Source organism: Mchenga conophoros, linkage group LG12 (assembly GCF_057382185.1).
Source record: "Mchenga conophoros isolate Kocher_MC1m ecotype Shallow Benthic linkage group LG12, M_conophoros_male_GT1.1, whole genome shotgun sequence".
NCBI classification, from domain to species: domain Eukaryota; kingdom Metazoa; phylum Chordata; class Actinopteri; order Cichliformes; family Cichlidae; genus Mchenga; species Mchenga conophoros.
In genome coordinates, this window is record NC_140537.1 from 28,584,723 (window position 1) to 28,604,269 (window position 19,547).

At 39.2% G+C, this 19,547-nt stretch overlaps 1 protein-coding gene across 1 annotated transcript; it reads left to right on the forward strand.

The window, feature by feature from the left end:
• The first annotated feature begins 166 nt into the window (after positions 1–166).
• On the forward strand, positions 167–18,634 carry ndufs4 (NADH:ubiquinone oxidoreductase subunit S4). Its single transcript, XM_085295060.1, has 5 exons — positions 167–320; positions 2,892–2,970; positions 16,670–16,842; positions 16,951–17,024; positions 18,441–18,634. The coding sequence occupies exons 1-5, from the start codon at positions 238–240 to the stop codon at positions 18,542–18,544; spliced, it is 513 nt and encodes a 170-aa protein (XP_085151186.1). The 5' UTR covers positions 167–237; the 3' UTR covers positions 18,545–18,634.
• The last annotated feature ends 913 nt before the right edge of the window (positions 18,635–19,547 follow it).

Sequence of the window (19,547 nt, forward strand, 5' to 3'; positions counted from 1 at the left end):
ACAAGCAAATTGAAATTCTTCTCAGCGTGCGGGGTTTCCTTCTATTTACACCAAAATAATTGTTCTTTGTTATATAAGAGAGCACTGGCGTAAGTAGATGTCTGGGCGTCCCTTGGTGTGCTATGTGACACATCCAAAAATTCGGTTGGCAAAGTCCTTCATGTACCAGCTGTCTCCGCCACCCGCGCGTACTGTTTGTTCCTTTGCGGTTACCGTACGTCATCGTTGACAACAATCATGGCGTCCTCAATGTCACTTCTCGGATTGGGACGTTTGTCTGCTTTTAATGCAGCTTCTAAAATGTTCTTGAATCCTATCAGGTAATTTCATATTAATTGTTTATCAGGTTTCTGTTCGCACTTGATACTCTGAGCTGAGTTTGTTTGAATTATTTAACTCCCAAGTCGACTACAGCACAGAAGCCGTGTGTCTGTTAGCTTGTCAGCGGCAGAGCACTTTAATGAAGATTTTTCTTTTTCTCTTTTCAAAATAGAGGTTTCGCACCTAACGTGGAAGACTTTATACACTAAACAACGTCAGCGCCTGCACGCTTTTATCTTGTAGTACACTGGGCTTGTAGATAATGTCATTGTCCTTACAGCACTTGCTTGCCCAGCTAATTGGCTAATGCTAGGGCGAGCTAGAAATCAGTTTAAAAGCTAACACAATTAAATGATGCTCACTGGTCTGCACAGCACGTGCTACATACCAGACCGAGACAACTTTATTAAATAAGTGACTCAGCCGACAGCTAACCTTACTGTAGGGAGCCTGGAAGCTAACAATTAGCATGAAAGTAATTCACTGCTATTGATAGAATACAGTGCTTCTCTCGCAGTAACAAATCTGCAAGTTATAGTTTGAGGTATTCATGTAGCCACCAGACCCCAACGATACTAACACCAAGAAAAGTTACCTGTGTTTGTGGAAGGATTTTAAACAAACTGACCCCCGTGCTGCTCCACTATGTGTTTTTTGCCACTTTTTACCACACAGTTATTTGCCACAGTTAGTGGGTTTTGTGACACTTTAAAAGAGTACCTCCATATCATAAATACTTAAATACAACAATATTTTCCGCATTCATATTTCCGGTTAGTAAGGACAGTTAAATGCGATGGTCGCTAATTGATGGCTTGCCTGGCAGTCATCGGCATTTCTTTTTAATCATTTCCTACAAGTCTTCCTCTAAAATCTTGAATGAGAAAGAGAGGAGGCTGAGCTGGAAGTGGCAGTTGAAGATGTTGACGATCTTTAAATTAAATCCCCCTTTAGCTGAAAGAAGAAGAATATAGACTTTCAGTTGTTCATCACTTTTTTTTTTTAACATTTAGTCAGAGCAGAATTGATGTTGCACAACTGATTAAAAATTCACCATTGTCATTGATAAATGCCATTGGATTTTTCCATCATCAGAAATGATTCTGTAAGCTGTTACAACAGTTGACAGTTGTATTCACAGTTACTGTCTCCTTTGGGAGTTTTTAAAGAGAGAAATAATACGATGCATGCTTTTACAACTTTTATTATTCACACAATGGCATTATGTGCAGTGCATTAGCTGAGGTTATTAATAGATACCAGATTAGAATATGTAGTGTAACCATGTTGAAAATGAAATAAGACATTTATTTTGTTTTATAGAGTCTGGAAAGATGGAGATAATAAGAAATCATTGACTTGCACAGTATTTTCTTGGCAAAATCTGAAGTAATCTAAAAGTCAGATGAGTGATTGGATAAATCACAGTATTTCCTCAGCCATGTTGATGAGGAAGCATCCTATTACCCCAAGAAACTGACAGGGATAACAGTTAAATGAAAGCCAAAGGGCGAAAAGGAAAAAGCAAATGTATACCCAGTCATCTATGCTGTGTTTTTCAGTCATTGATGGGTTTTGCTACTTTTGTCTCCCCTGCTCTCAGGTTCACCTTGATTGTGTGGTTTGTTGTTATTTTTTTGTTTTGTTTGTTTGTTTGTTGTTGTTGTTTAAATGTGTGATTTCTGTGTGTGGTTTTACACACAGAGCTGAGCTCACAGTTAAACAGATTCAGAGGTGAAGTGGGTGGATGAGGTAAAAAAAAAAAAAAAAGAAAGAAAGGGAAAAAACTGCCTTTTACCATGCATTAAAAAGTGTTAAATATTTAAAATCTTAAATCTAAAACAATGGGAGAACTACTCTGTTTCATTCTTAAACCAGTTTTGGGTTTTATTTACAGACACATGATATACATTTTTATTTAAATGGTCAGAAATCAAAGGAAAGTGTGCAGATTTTGGTTAAATAAGGTATAAGAATCATTGCTTTATCTGTATGTTGTCATCGCGAATACTCCCATGTGTAGTTACTCCCCAAAGCTCCTTCAATGCCAGGAAAAATGCAGAGTAGGACTTTATTCATGTGATTAAGCTGTGCAATGATTACACCTGAAACTATATTCGTCTTTTCTTTTTTAAAAATCAGTTTTTATTGAAAAAATCAGACCTGAGACTGTAGTGAAATCTTAACATTCATTTGAAATAAATACAAAATTATGAATATATGGAACGTGCCATTCTGTGATGGCACGTTGCCGTTTTGTGATGGGGCACGGCTGCACTTTGACAAAGAGCCTCACAGTCCTCGCCTGACAGTTGACTATAGCCAACATTAAGCACGTCCTGTCATTAGGATGAGAGCGAGAGTCTGCCAGAGATTCACTAGACAGAACTAATAAGTGGCGGGGGGGATTCCCTCCTTGTCGCTTCCTTTTCACTGTACCCCCATCCCACCGCCTCCTCCAAGATCGTCAGCATTTCCAGAGCTTAACTTGTTTGTGTAATTTCTTTGTCACTTGTGTACTTTTGGTGCTTTGTGCTTAGCTTGTAATCACAATTAAATTTTTTTCCCAGGTCTACAAGCACATCAACACTGAGACTGGCAGAGAAACCAGGACAAGATACACAGCTTATTACAGTTGATGAGAAATTGGTAAGAATTCATCCCTGCTCAATCTGAGTTGTACATCGGTGTTTATCTGATCTTCTGTCTTCCAATTATTCTGCTGGGGGAAAAAAACTGTTAAAAAATTTTGTCATCTGCTGCCAAACTGAACTTGTCCTAGACAGTAGGCTTTTGTAACAATATGACAGTGATGACGAATATCATCATTTGTAGTTCAGTTCACAGCTCTGATTATTCCTATCCTCACAGTCCTTCTAGGTTTAAATGCCAGTTCATGAAAGAAGTGGCTACAACTATTTGAATGGCTGAGGGAATGGAATTTTTTCTAACAGGAGAAGTGGAGTAATATTCACGCACTGTAATGCAGTTATCTTCACTCAGTCCATTTATAGTTTTGGGGGGGTTTTACATTATGAATGCCCCAATGATATAAATGTGGATACAGTAAATCATAAAAATATCTCACAGAATAGTGCAAAATTATTTTGTTAATGATAACAAAAACTATAGTCTCTGGTGCTTTCAAATACTCAGTCAAAAAATGGGGGCACTATAGTAAAGTATTGCCATACCATGTGCAGTATGTGTTTTATATCAGCTTCCCTGCCAGTACCTCCCTGCTTGAACATTTGCCTGGGTCAGTAGTGACTGATTACTGTGATCATTAACAGTAACACGTGATTTCTTTTGCTCTTTCTGAAGTTTCACAGATTCATCAGTTGTTTGAGGGCTCTTTGTTTGGCATCAGCAGTTATCAGATGCTTTGCATAATAGTTTTATTGCCTGTCGTGACAGAAATATTTCATAATGCTTGGTTTGTGCTACTCTTTCAATGTAAATTTAGAACAGACAGGCCCGAGTCAGCCTGTTTTGTTGGTAGCATATGCCCAACAAAATGATTTTGTCTAGACTTGTCGACTTCATCTACTCTGCCTTCATTCAGTAAAGTACCCAGCTGCATTAGGATAGCTCCTAATGCAGCTGGGTGATAACAGAATTTTCTAAATCGATGCAGCAGAACGGTAAATGTTGTTTTCTGTGTCATACATTGACCTGCAAAGTAGGCAGTGTTATGTGCCTGTAGTGCCCAATGCTGGGCAATGTTTGGGACATTTGCTGAAGTCGCTGCAAACCGTTTATCAGGACTTTTCACAGCGCTTTCTGTAACCACAAAAAGCTTCATGGAGTGGTATTATCCAAATTAGAATTTGATGTTTACACATGCACACACGAAACCAGGTTACAAGTGAGGGAAGTAATGTGTAGAAACAGTTTAGCAGCACATCTGTCTTGCAACCTCTTTGAATTTGGATTGTTAGTCAGGCAAATTAAGAAAATTCATCAGGGTTAGCTTGGGCAAATGGTGAAGTAGGGCTGCTCGATTATGGCAAAAATGATAATCACGATTATTTTCACTGAAATTGAGATCTCGATTATTTGACGATATTTATTTAACAATAACAATGTATTGAATAATGACTTTAAAGATTGTCAAAAAATAATATAAAATAGTGTGCAAATACTGATAACAGTGCAAATGTTTGCAATATAAAAAATAAATGAAAAATGAGTTCTGACTCCGCGAACCCATAATGTTTCCACACCACCGAAGTTTTTTTTTACCTCTCTTTTCAACCAACGGCAGTCACTCTCCTCTCCAAATAACTTCTGCTTAGCTTTCCGAACTTCCCTCAGGTCCTCTTAATCAGCGGTCCCCAACCCCCAGGCCTCGGACCGGTACCGGTCCGTGAGTCGTTTGGTATGAGAGAGTTGAGGCTCAGGTGTGAAATGTACAGTTTTCAGGGTTTTTATCAGTTTTCAGCATTATTTTGTTATCGTATTTATCGTTTACTCGGTTTTCCTTGGTCTTTTCACGTGTTATGAATAAATCTTCTTTTTTTCGGTACCGGTACTAGTTTTATTTTGTTGTATTTATCCGCGACACCTTAAAGGCCGGTCCGTGAAAATATTGTCGGGCATAAACCGGCCCGTGGCGCAAAAAAGGTTGGAGACCGCTGCTCTTAATTGTTGTTACACGTGTTCGAAATGCAGAGAGGTGCGCTCGATTTGCCACACGGAGCAGCGCGAGAGTAAAGCACGAGGGAGGGGCTAATAATCGGCTCAGTCATTTTTAATGATCGTTGAAAGCCCAGATCGTAATCGTGATTAAAATTCGATTAATTAAGCAGCCCTATGGTGAAGTCTGTTTTGGTTTTTTGGGGGGTTTTTTGTAGTTTTTAAGAGCAATCAAAATGGATTTCTGGGTCCACAAATACACAAGGGCAAGAAAATGTCATCTGACATTTAGGATTTTTCAAATCTCTTATCATTTCTGTCTACAGTTTCTGGCCTAGTTTCTGACTTGCGTAACCTCTATGAAAGCAATTTCAGAAAGCAACTTTCAATGTGATTACTTAAAGATGCTGAAAGATTAAATCCCTATGAAGCCCTGTTCTTCTTTTTTCTTCTTTTACATGGTGTCTATGACTGGTCTGTTTTGGGTGAATACTGTTGCTCCAAAAGAACTGTTCCTTTTAAATCAAGCCCCAGTCAGAGAGAAGCTAGTTGACCAGGCAACGGTTACTTTACTGAATTACTTTTTCTAGGATGTGGTATAGCTCTGTTTCGCTTTAATCTTTTTTTGTTTTAGCATTAAGTGCTGAACTATAGTCTAAACAGTGATAACCAAGCATTTGAAGTGGTTAACAACGCACCAACTGTACAAAACAAAGACTGATCTTTGACATTACTGCTTTGTCATAGAAAGTTGAATTAGAAGGTTACGGAGAAAGAGTGAGTTTGGGGAGAATGTGGGAGTCTGTTGTGGACTTGTTTTGGGGCGGGGGAGCAGTATGGGCAGCGTCAGTGTGCTTTTGTCCCAGACCAAAGCTGGCCATACTGGCAGACAAACCTTTGGCTGGGCGGAGTGTCTGTCTCTGTCCTCTCAGTAGGGGCCACAGAGAGGCACAGCAGAGGAGAGGAAAAAAAGGGCCTCTAAAAAATGTGTGTGTGTGTTGGGGGGGGTGAAAGAAAAGAAACTAGCATGGAAAAAAGTTTGTGAGACACCCTGAGACTCACGAAAAAGACAGTGGCCACTTCAGTGTTGTTGGCCACAGAGGTTCCTTTGTAGCATGCTGTTACTGGCGACGAGGGGAAGTACTCTAATGTTCACCCAGACAGGCCGAAAAGAGAGGCCCTCAGCTGTTTACAGTACAGTGGCCTCCGTCTCACGTGGTAGAGGGCATTGAGAGCACTCTCCCTTTTGGGCATTCAGCATATGTCAGCACGCTAGTCATTCATCAGGCTGTCAATAAGTGTGAATTGCTTTCTGGTTTGACCAATCAAAGAAAGATCTCGATCCACTGAGAGGTTATTCAGGGTTTGCACGCCGTCTCTCTCGACCAGCCTGAGGAGAAAGTGGAGTGCTGCTCGTTGTGCAGTGAACATTTCTGAATAACCTCTTTCAGATGATATTGCATTTTGGCCTGGGCAAATGATATTTTGAATTCACTCCAAAAACTCTGTATGAGCATTTGTCTGATACTCATTATCTTGTCCTTAGTTCTCGTGTGTCCAGAAAATGCAGACTTTACAAGAACATGGATCTCTACATTGTGTTTGGCCATCTCCATTACAGACGAATTTAGAATCTCCTGCTGGGTCAAAAATCAGGGAAAAGGACATTTAAAGTGATTTGGACTGCAGACAGAAAAAAGTTTTAAGTACTGATTAGTCACAGAAAGTTTTTATACTGACAGGGATAAGTCCAACTGCTTTTCTGAAACTGCCTTTCTAAGTGTCATTCACTAAAATTGCGTGGGGTTTTTTTTTTTCCAAGTTAAGAGTAATTGTAAAAAAAAAAAAAAAGTATGACGATCTGCTTCTGTTGTTCATCTTATATGACAATAAGTAAAGTAGCTGGGTTTTAAACTGCTGACCAAGCAGAACAAACAATTTAATAATGCCATGCCTATTACGGTCATTCACATTTTAGACTTGCGAAAACACAAAATCAAAAGATTTATTGAGTATAAAAAAGTGCATTTTTTTTACACTAGATGTATGGGAGGAAAAAAGAATCAAGCAAAGGCATCATCTTGAAACAGTATTTGCATTTTCTTTTTTCTTTCTTTTTTTGCTTGAATAGTAATTGAAAGCTAAATTTGTAATTGAAATAGCATTTTGATATGTTACAGAGCCTTACTTACAGTAAAGTCTTTGCAGAGGAGATGATTTTGATTTTAGGGTTGACTGTAAACTTCTTTAGGTAGGTTTTGTAGGATTTGAGTGTTTTCACCTTTTTCCCCACATTTAAAGCTCTAAGTTTGACTTTTATGAGCAAAATTTCTGGGCCATTGGCTGATTTTCAGAAATGATGCCAAAGAAAAGGACGTGCGTGATGGTCCACCAGTGCCCGTAGCTGTTCCCCGGCGTGCCCATGCTGACCTGCTTTTGTTTGTAATTACTGTTTGATTAAGCATGCTGGGCAGCTCCCAGTGTCCGACTGGCTGGCCAGTGATACACAGCTTTATACGAAATGTCTACAACCGCAGTCAATTAGAGTCAGGCCTTTTTGCTTTACTCTCTGGTCCTTTGCACAAACAACTGTGGTTATAACCATAACAGCTGCTTCAATATGCAATACAATATCTCTCACTAACGCTTGAGTCTTGCAAACAGAACGTTTACTTCTCTTTCAGCTGTGGCCAAACGCGCTCTCTCTGTCCACATAAAGGCAACACCATAATCTTAAAGCGCTTGTGAAGCCTTGTTATAGAGTTCTCTAAAGGCACTAGGGTTTTATTAGCCAGAGAAGGACAGTTATTAGACCGTGGGGAATTGAGTGAAAAGGCGGAATGACGACGGCAAGAGGAGAGTGTAGGTATGTTCACTCGATGCTTGGCATGTTTACGTTTGATAAGTTTTTGGGTTTCTTTATTTCTTTATATAATTTAGAGAACAGCATTTGCTTGGCAAGATGTGACATCACATCTGGCTAAAAGATGTGGGGTTCTATTGCGGTAAGATAGATGAGTCTAAAAGCCTGTTGTCGGTTGTTTTTAAAGACAGAAATTGAAATCAGATTGAACGATCTTGTAGTTGAAACATTAGAATTTATTTTCACTGTCGGACTCCCTGATACAAAATAATTGTTTTGCAAGTGTCAAAATCCCTTCAATCACCACCATAATCTCCCCCCCCCCCCCACACACACACACACACACACTTGGGAAATGGGGGAGAAACAAAAAACTAAAACCCACAAAAACTGCCATTCTAGCTATGAGGACATTGAGCACCACCACTTTAAGTCTGCAGTACAGGCGTGAATATCCTCTGTCGAGCCTCAGAGACAGAGTGACCTACAGTGGAGCAGACCACATTCACCACCCCATCAACCCGCTTTTCCCTCCCTTCCCTCCTCTTCCAGCCTTCCTCCTTCCTTTGCACATAGACAATTTAAGTATCTGTTTTGTCTGCTTGCCCTCTTACATGGCGCAGTTGTACGAAAAAAAATCTCTGCTCAAGTTTGAAGTAGTGGCTGAGAGGATGTTGGTCTTTGATGAATGGCAGACAAGAGGTTTTATTATGTATCATCAACTAAATAGTATTACATTCATTAGCACTCTCTTCCATAGACTAACTCTCTGAAGAGGACTCCTCAGCTGGGGAGTTTTAGGAAGTGTCCAACTGCTAAGTGTTGTGTTTGCAGATTGGATGAAAAAGGATTGCTACTTCTGTTTGACAACACTTCAATTTATTCATTACTTGTAAGCTACCAGCTCTTTTTGTAATTTTGCAAGCTGCTTTTGGTATTCATAAAATGTGAGGTGCCAGACGATTAACCCCCCCACCACCACCACCACCGCCTTAACATGCTCTAGGAAATGATGCTTAAATAGTGTTGCTCTGTCTTATAGCTTTAAGTAATTGTTTTTCCTCACAAACTTGTACTCCACTAAGATTTTGAAACTTAAAAAGATACTCACAACTCACAGTAAGATTCAGTTGAAACGGGGCAAGTCTTTGCTTGACGCATTTTCATAGTTTGGGTTTATTTATAGATTGTTTTATTATAAAATGACATTTGAGATGCTCAGACAAACAAGTGTGTCTGCATCCAAAATATTCATAAATGACCCCTCCTCTCTCCTCTCTTTACCAGTATGTGTAATGTGAAATACAAGATGACTTTCATATACCAGCTGCTTCTTGTTCTCCAATGTTGAACCACTCCCACACATGAGCAAGCAGCATAATATTTGTTTCTATTAGAGATGCCCCCAGTGTCCAGTCAGTAATTGGCACACTTTTTCCACTTCAAAGACGTCTGAAGGTGGGAACCGGCCGAGGCTGATGAGTGAGGCTCTTGGTCTGGGTGTGGGCTGGACAGTGGGGCGTTAGGGGCGATGTGTTTGGGCTTTCGGCACATGCTGACTCAACATGATTCAGCTTTGGTGACCTTTTGACCCCTCTGGGTGCCAAGTTATAGATTTGGCATACAGGTATACATCCTATGATGAGCTTATTTGTGTGGTGGCAGCCCTGGTGTCTATAAAAATGTGACGGTGACGCTAGAAATGTTCTGCCAGAGCTAGTCATCCTTTGTTTGCTTGTTTGTCTGTTTGCTTGGTTACTGTACTAACTGGAAAACACACTGTGTACTTCAGCTGAGAACTGGAAACCTTAACAAGTCTAAAAAAACAGCACGCCAGTAGTAATGTTTAGGTAATGTGAGCAGGGCTGTTTAGGGAAACAGACATTAACCAGTTAACCACAACATTAAGACCAGGACAGGTGAAGTGAATAACAGCGATTATCTCATTGCACTGCAATGTTCTGCTGGGGAAACTTTGGTCCTGGCATTCTTGTGGTTCCATCCTAGATGCATTAAACATGACAAAAAGCCCAAAGTGCTGACCTGTCCTCCAAACTTCCCAAACTTGCCGGTACGGTTGAGGAGCCACAGGGTAGTGACCAGAGAGCACAGAGTGTAAAAGCTCAACACCATCAAACTTGATCATTTGATACCAGCAGCTCCACTCATTTATGGATGATTCATAGGTCAGTGTCCAATGTTAACAAAGACCTGACTGAAATTGATTGAAAAAGGAACCAATCTCTAAAGGAAAACTTATAAAGACTTCAGAAAGTCTGGACAACTTTTGCTCAGGATTACTTTGAAAAATGACTCCTTGGAAGATAAAATTGAAAGAAGAGTGCTGTATATGCCAGCAGAAGAGTGCCAGATAATGTTTATATATGAGCTGAACAGGTAAAAAAGTATCATGGCTCATGCAAAACAACCCAGCTACAACTGCAGCCTTGTGGGGGTCACGTAAGGCCATATATGCTACTGGCCTTATTGTACTCTGGCTGAAACCCTGAAATCAATCATCTGTATCCACCCTGTTCTCCACGTTTTCTCACCTATCTGGTTTATTGGAGAGCTGATCATTCTCATAACTGATAACCAAGTCGTCCTGGATCATTGTAAGAACAGATGTGGCATTCCTTTATTTTATGTTTAAATAAATATTTTTTTAGTACCCAGTGGGAGTATCCAGTGATTAAGTGAAAAGACAGGGGCAATTAGTTCACTGAGTGATTAAACAGAAGGTCTTTATATGCACCTGTTTTTAATTCTTTGCCAAACCTGGGTACTCTGCAGCATAAAGAGCTAGTCTGTGTTCCAAGCAGTAGATATTTTCATCAAAATGGAATTAGATGAATAAAATAAATCATAAAATTTATCATTTATATTGCTTTACTTGGACATTTTCTCAAACATTCTTCACAAACTGATTTCAATATTCTTTCTTTTCTTTTTCTTTTTTCTTTTTTTAAAATCTTTTTGGCAACCACTTTTTAGGGTAAAATACATTTGATCTCTTTCATTACCTTTTCAGAAATGCAATGTATACCACAAAAATCCTTAAACCTTTATTGTGTTTGGATTAGATCTGCAGATAATATCAGGAATAATATGAAAAACACATTTTATATCACAGAGCAGGCAAAGGTGGGTTTTATATCCCTTTGTATAAACTGTGGGAAATGAACTGCAGGAAATGTAGACATTCACCTGCAAATCATCTGAAGCTGACAAGATCGGTTAAACAATATGGGAAGAGTGGAGGCTGGAAGAACACTTGGAGAAACAGACATCCACACCCGGCATCTTGACTTCTTCAGCAATTAAAATAGGCTGTAGTCTTTGTCTTCATTGGCGACTGGTTTCTATATTTGGAAAAATAACTGAGTCTGATTGAAGATGGCTTTGAGAATAGAGCTGTCATCTCAGCGTGCCAGGTTTAAAGACTTTGATGCAGTTATACCAGTCGTTGCAAGTCAGTTTACGCAAAGAAACATCTTTGACTGGTGTACAAGCTTCTTGAATATAGATATTTAATGCATAAACACACATCCCTGTATATTAGTTTTGAAGGTGAACTCTGTATTTCTTGAAGCTAAAATAAAAGAACTAACACCATAATAATTCTCCAAAGTTTTTACGTACTGCTTCTATAAATTATTCACTACTATGCAGGCTGCTGATATATGATAAACCTTCAAACTCAAGTATCTGTTGTCCAAACTGGACTTCCAGGTGCACATCTGGTTCTGGTTCATCTCCTTCAAACATGAACTGATCATCAATGACCAAAGAAGGAGATGAAAATAAATGGAAATTAGACCAGTAGATTCCTTTGTCAGGATGATAGACATTGCAAGTCTTTGTATTTAAAATATTCAATATTTTGGACCCGAATGAGTAAAGAATCAGGTTTGAGGTTGTTTGAAGGAGTGCTTTTCATATTTTGGGTCAAAGTTGTTTTTCTATCTGCATTTCCTTCTGAGCAACAGCTGTCTGCTCCCCACAGTGTGTGAGTGCTGGGAGAGCCACAAATACAAATGTGTGTTCATCTATATTTGTGAGCATTTTGATTGATAGTTATTCATTCCCAAGTCTCACACATCTTAAATGTCAACCATCACAACTAATGGCCAAACCTGTACCCTAACCTAAACCTAGTTGTGACTTTAACCCGAAAGCCAAGACTTCACCCTCAAACAGGCCTTTAAAAGGAGGTGGGCCAGCCAGAAATGTTGTCACTTTGATCTAAAACTCAAACTGATTTCCACAAAGACAGATGGACATTTATTTATGTGTTATGTTTGGTTTCCTGTGATATATGACTTCATTCTCTCATGTTGTTTGGATGAGCAGTTCCCAAGACTTAACAGACAGGCACGTACACATTTAGCGAATGTAAAGGTGGCCTCGTTTCAAGAAATGAATGATTGCCTGCATGTGTTAGAGTGGACATCAGTAAAGTGGAGCTACATAAATAACCTGGGTTATACTTTATTTGAATGGATGCTGCACTAATTAATAAAAACAGTACATTTCACAAATGTTTAATTTGGAGGTATTTGGGCATCCAGCTTCCCTCTATAAAACTATTCTTTATCATTTTCTTTCTTTGGTATCTCACCGCTTCCTACAGTTTTTCCACCAGACTTAAGCAGACTGAGATTTCTGTCTTGTTTACACCAAAAATTTCCATCCCAGTTCTCTGTTGGAGAATTAGGGGTACTAGCTTTCAGCATTCTGGTGGGCCCAGTGGCCCCACAGCGACAAGCCCCTGTGCTCTTTATTTGGCACGTAGCCTGGAGGTGTCAGAAATATCGACACGCTTTCACGTGACGGAGATTTTGCCAGCCATTACCCCCCCTCTTTGTTAAGCCCTGCATTCTGTCTGCCCAGCCAGGTATTGTAGGGTCCCGTTAAGGCCCTGTGAATAGTGTCAAACTTGATAGTTCTCATTTCGCTTCCTGTACATGGCAGAAGAAAAAGTGCCCACCGTGTGGGTTTTCCTTTTGTGACGGTCCTCTCTAGTCTTCCTGGGAACACACTGCATTCCAGCCACAATCGTTCCTTTTGTGAATCTGGGTATTGTGGGTGAGCTTGTTATGCCGATAACCCTCCAAGCTTTCAGAGTAATGCATGCAAATATCAGAAGTCTAGACTTGTATTTTTGCAAACAATGCCAAATAAGCAAGCAGAGGTTTTTCAGTGATTTAGAGCATTTGTTTTGACACATTCTCCCTTTTTGTGCTCATCCACACCCAACCTTAGGTTGCGCTACATCTGGAGAAATTATTGCAACAATTTACCATATATGTCACGTATTTTCACAATAGTTACATGTAACTATAGTGTGGCCTGCTGATCCCAAGAGTGTTATTTCTAATGTGTCTCATAGAGGGACGTAATGGGTTCAATCGCCTAGAACAGACCAGAAATTCCACGTTTTATAAAACTCTGCAAGTTTTTCTTAATGCTCTCTTTTAGAATAGAGAAACCTTTGGAGCATAGCCTTTTGGAAATAAAAAGTTACAACTTGCAGGCATTTTAAAGCATTTTTGATCACCTGCTGGAAAAAAAAAAAAAAGGAGAAACCCTTCATCTTATTTTCTTGCTGTTTAACACTGTCTTGTGTGTTATTGTGTCATGAACCATTACCCCCTCTGGGTGAAGAGAACATGTTTTCTTCCTCTTTGTGACAAGAAGGAATTGTTCGGGTTAAGTAGATAGGGCAGCCGGAAATAATTACCAAGCACTTGTGACGGTTTTTTTCCTCCCCCCTTTTGTTCGTCTTTTCCCTTTCATTTTAACGATCTTTTCAATGTTCAGATCTTGTTTATGATTGCATGGCAAAAGATGTTTCACTGAAACAAGCAGTAGTTTAGCAGTTGGACCTGTAATTTACTAGGCTTAAATACCATTGGAAGCTCCTTTGCCAAGAGGAAGACGGGCTTTTGTGTGGAGCTCATGCAAAATGACCCCTTTCTACAAATCAACTGGCAGATGACAGACAATGATGAAAATTTGATTCTTTGAAGTTGTAATGGCCATTGAAATGTGTAAAATTCTTGTATTGAAAGGAAAGCTCCCTGGAAAGCCCTCAGTCTTGGGTGGCTGCTGCCTGCGTGCTGGGAGGTTCATCTGTGTTTTGTCGCCGACTTCCCATTGCTTGTTTGCTAATTCCCTGAAGAATTGGACCAGATCTTTGATAGGAGCTCCAAGGGGCTCCAGTTGCTCAGGAATATGCATTCAGTGCACCCTCATCCAATTGTCGTGCTGTCCTACTTCATGAAGGTCTGCAACTAATTGAGGATTAGGAATTAATTTCAGAGATGGCCATTATATTTGTTTTATATTTTACATTTTTTTGTTCTCTAACTTCACGATTGACCTTTTCAAAGTGTGCGTACGCCCAAGAACCAGTACCACTGCAGACAAAGTCCAGACCTACACAGCAACAAGTACATTCATGCACCTTTGTGTATTTTCTTGGCAATGTATTCATGAAAAAATCAAGCCAAGAGAGATTTGCTATATATACAAGTAATGGTGACTTTTTGTTAATGTCAACATGTGCAAAAAATGTTATTTAAAAAACAAAAAATAAATAGAAAATGCAGAACTACCACAAAAACAAAAACATGGGAAAAAATAGAATAAAACTCCATCCTGTCACAGTTGTAGGAGTACACCTTGATTTCTATTATTCAGAGTAATTAAAAAGAAAATTTGAACTATTTAAGGCTCTAATATATACTCTTTACACACATTAAACAACTGTTTGTTGTGGTATTGGTGTAAAAGAGAACGATAGTAAAGGTAATGAAGGCAAATTAATTCGTTATTAATAAAAAAGCATTAAAAATAGTTATTTTGTTTCTATTTTTCTTTTACATGTGAAATACTTGTTTTTAAATCTCTTTTCAAATTAACAATATATGTGATGTAATCACAAATTTTGTTACTATTTAGCATTGAAATGGTACACATGTATATTTGACTTAGTAACATATCCAAACCAATGCAGACAGGTTAAAGCTGAGGAAAGATTCAGGGATAGTTATTCACACCTGTGCTGCCAGTAACAACCCAAACTTTAGCTTGTTTTATGGCACCTATAAAACAAAGTTAAAAAAAAAAGTATTCAATTCTCAGACTTTTTTGTGTTTTATTGTTCTTTGACATCAAAGATGTACTGAACCCCCTTTTTCCACCTTAATATTTTACAGTGGGAATAAATCTAAGAGATTGATGTGAAGTACAAAAATATAAAACATGAAACATTTGATTACATAAGTAACTTTTATGGCCATCAAACATTTTCCTGACCTCTGTTCTCCTGACATTGAGCTCTTAAAACATGTTGCTAAAGTTGTATTTTTTTTATATCTGCAGGCTGACATCAAGTGTTTTCTTTGAGAAAAGCTTACGTTTCGCATGAACTCCTAATGTTCGCAAGGAGAGAAGAAGTCATGAATAATCTAATCAAAATAGAACACTTCATGTGGACTGCTGGCAACCAAAAACATGTTGTTGGGTTTTGGGTTGGTTGTTTTTTTGTTTTTTTTTTAATAAATGGAAATTATTTATTAATTTCTTGTAAATCTGTAATTGCCAGAGTTTTCAGTCTTAGTCACACAGGCCTAGAGCTCAGTTGGCGACTGCTGGGCAGCAACTGGTAAATAGAGAAAATGTGCATTCCCCAACTGGTTATGAGTCACTGTGAAATCAATTGTTAAAGCCAAAGTCATGAAGGCCTAGAGGCTGGCCATTGACCGAGTGGGATCCAATCGGTGAAATTGTTTGTGAAGCGGTACATGTGATGCACAGATATCTTCCCATTTGCTAAGGTGAAGATTGAAGGGGCTGCAATCTTCACAAAGTAAAAGTTTGACCCTTTAAAACATGGCAGCTGTCCATCTCTCTGTAGCTTTTCATTTACTCTGTGCAACTTGTCTGCTGGAAGTTTCACAGTCTGTCATCTTCTTAAAAAATCAGGCTCTGGTTGTTAAAAGGCACAACTTCTAATATGAAGATGAACGTTTTGCATTTCCAGTTTGGAAAGTTGTAAGTCAGCATTTGGAAGTTGTAAGTCAGCATTTGGAATATGCAGAACACCATCAGTAACCAGTGTGATTACTACTATTGTGTAGTAATTGTAATTAATTGAATCCCAAGAGAAAGTATTTCATTGCATAGCTTAAACTGTCACACAGTTGCCAGTTAACAGTGAAACATCACAGTTCTCCAAAAGTTGATTCTGTTCATCTGGACGTAACGTTTTGTGGAAGAAACGTTTCGTCACTCATCCAAGTGACTTCTTCAGTCTCAGCTGCCTGCAGGTTTATAAACAGTATATTTGCATAATGACTGAAACTAGCACCACTGAAGGAACAATGGGCTGGGAGTGAGTGACAAAACGTTTCTCCCACAAAACACTGGGAGAACAGAATCAACTTTTGGAGGTTTACTTACCTGGATGATTGAGCATGCATCAAAACATCACAGCTGATAATCAAGAGGAAGACCTGGCTAACCAACAGGATTTGCAGCACATTTGTGTTCAGTCATCTCACATCTCCACCAACCAAAGGCTGTAAACCACGCTTCTGTTGGGAGGGAGTTGTTACACAAGCATACGTGAAAAGGAGCATTTGAGGGGTTGTTTTCACATTGTTTATTACAAGTGACTTGCAGAACACAAGTAGTAATTGGTGCGTGACATCAGTTGTAATGCTGGATAGTCATGAGGTCGAATGAGGCCACACTTTAGAAATTAGAAGCACTCTCCTAGTTTAGATTTTTATCCTGGTGTTTTGTTAGTTTATTGTGTTTAATTTCTGTGTCCTTTAGGACATCACCACTCTGACAGGAGTCCCAGAGGAGCACATCAAAACTCGTAAGGTTCACATCTTTGTGCCAGCCAGGACAGCCATGCAGTCCGGCGTGAACACCACCAAAAAGTGGAAGATGGATTTTGATACTAGAGAGCGCTGGGAGAACCCACTGATGGGCTGGTCCTCAACGTGAGAACCTTCCACCTCCTGATTCCTACAGCACATAAACTGACATTATAGAACCTCTGCACACAGTTGTTGAATTTTGGATTCTAATGCCTTGTGTTTCTATTTTAGAGCTGATCCCTTGTCCAATATGGTGCTGTCATTCTCCTCCAAGGAAGATGCCATTGCTTTTGCAGAGAAAAATGGTAAAGAATTTTTCAGCCTTTGGTTAAACAATATATCTGTTTCATCATTTTAAAAGTGACAAAACACTGTAACAAAGAAGTAGAGAAATAAGTCTCACCACTCAGTAGTCCTCTACAAACAGGCACATCGATTTTATGATACATACAATCTCCATGTATTGACTCACCAACCACGTAAATAGTTTTTATCTGGATTTTGTCATTTGTTTCTGGCTGCAAGACAAATAACTCTCAGCAGTGAAGTGAGCAGACTGTTGGACAGGCAGTGGTTCATTGTTAGATACTGCTGGTGGTGTTTAGAGTTGTGTTGTCAGTAGTTTTGTGGCATTAACCCCATGTATGATGTATCTGGACTTAAAATGGATCAGTGTACACACTCATTTCTTCTGGTCTGAATCAGTTGAGTTTGTATGCTTTTAGCCTTTTCTTGTGATTTTTAGGGTTCTTTTCACATAAAAACCCCCACAAAATTAACCAAAATGCTAAGAATGCGAGTGGAAACTTAACAGATTTTACATTGATTTTATGGCTAGTTGCTACAGTTTTGTAATCTGCATGTTTCTGGTATTTCTGACCCAGAAAGCAAAGCATACCTGGGCTATGGGAAGGCTGTTTGGGTTGGATCCAGGGTTGTTCACGTTCTCACCATAAATGAACCACTCTGGAGTTTGTTTGGAAGTGGACCGAGGCCACCTCCTCTGAAGGGTCTCGGTGCCGTTTACTGCACCTGAGTGCGTTTACTGTGTTTACATCTGCACAAACGAATCGCACGGAAACGAACCAGAGTTTGATTAAACTGTGCAGGTGTCAAAACAACCTCAGCTACTGCATCTAACACAACTGACCATCCAGAGCGGTAACATCATTATTTCCACGGTCATGTTTGCATATTTTAACATATAAATCATTTACAGTATATAGTTATTTATATATCAGGGGATATATAAACTGTGAGGGGAGATGTACCTGTGACCAGATTCTTTCAGGTAACTTTGCTTTTAAAAAAATTAATTTGGTGTTCCCAGTTGACCTTTTTAACCAAAAATGGTGATGGTGGGGATCCAAGCACCTTTCTTATACCAACTAATAAAAGATCAAAGGAATGCTTTTAATGGGCCAACCAGCTCATTAGACAATCGACTACAGCCCTGTTTTAGTAAAACAAAATGAGGTGGTTTTCTGTGGAGCTCTAATCAAGTTCATTTTTGACTCAGAATTGAACCATCTGGGAAAGTTTGTTGAAACCAAGCAAAGGAAACGGGCTTACTCTGTTTATTGCACCGAAGAGATTAGAGCCGTTCTGACTACACACAGGTCGTTGATGTCTACAAAACACCTCATTGCGGTTGGAGCTCGTCCAAAAGGAACATACGTGACGTTATCAGCCCCATCACTTACTCTGATGTTTTCTTTCAGGTTGGAGCTACGACGTAACAGACAAGAGGACCTCAAAGCCACGGGTGAAATCCTACGGAGCAAACTTCTCCTGGGACAAGAGGACCCGGCGGTCCGCCAAGTAAACTGAAGACGCCCACCTGTTAGGTGGCCTGACCTGCAGCAGACCTGTATGATTCTTGTCAATAAATGCATAATTATATGAGTAAACCAAACATTTGTGTCGTAATCGCTTTTTTTCTTCAAACATTCACCTCATTACCGACTACCTAATGTAGTCCATCCAATTAATGAAGTGTTTGCTCTCCAAGTCGAGCTGTGCAACAGCAAAACAAAGGGGACGGTATTATTACAATCTGAACCTGTTTAAAAACAGGGATAAATACGTCTGTAGGCCAAAAGCAGTGACATTTTTCCTGTGTGAGTGTTTGTTTCCATCCGGTTACCCTGATTGTTTCGATGTTTGGAAAGCTGCACAACTGGAATTTAAATAGGACCTTGCAACATCTGTGCAGCAAAGTCATTTCTTTTACAATCCAAATCCAAAAAAATGTTAACTATCATTTAATGAGGCGTGCAACACTAACTTGGATTTTGATTTCACAAGTTTTGGAACAATAATCCACATAAAATTAGAGCTGGAAAATATTCCACTCATAGTTTAGGTTTGTAAAATATCAAAAATGTTGCCTAATTTCTCTTAATTAAAAAAAAACAAAAAACAGCATCTTAGAACCTTGCCGAATATTCATTTAACCGAATGGCAAGTAAAAAGCTACAAATCCTGATGAGTTGAAATCAGAAATAAAAGAAAATAAGACTTGTAATGCTGAAAAATAAGATTTAGATCAGATCTGTTTTACATGAATCACACAAACTCTTCTAGTTTCAATGGCCTTGAAATGCTATTTGCCTGAAAGCCAAATAACACAAGCCAATAAAAGTATGCTGGTCTCACTGTGGAGGTCAATTTCAGAACTTTAGTCATAAATTCCCTAAAATTCCAGCTATTTACACTTGGCAGCGCACTAGTTGCCAGTGCTTGTATTTGCTCTTTGTGTTCAGTAAACAGTGGTGTTACTTTGCGCCGAGTCCCCCAACCTGCGTGACTGCACTGATATTCGCACA

Bases quoted from the DNA above. Each gene is read 5' to 3' on its own strand.
- ndufs4 (XM_085295060.1), top strand. From the start codon at position 238: ATGGCGTCCTCAATGTCACTTCTCGGATTGGGACGTTTGTCTGCTTTT. The intron at 321-2,891 runs GTAATTTCATAT...TTTTTTTCCCAG, and splicing joins ATGTTCTTGAATCCTATCAG to GTCTACAAGCACATCAACAC. The intron at 16,843-16,950 runs GTGAGAACCTTC...TTTCTATTTTAG, and splicing joins CTGATGGGCTGGTCCTCAAC to AGCTGATCCCTTGTCCAATA.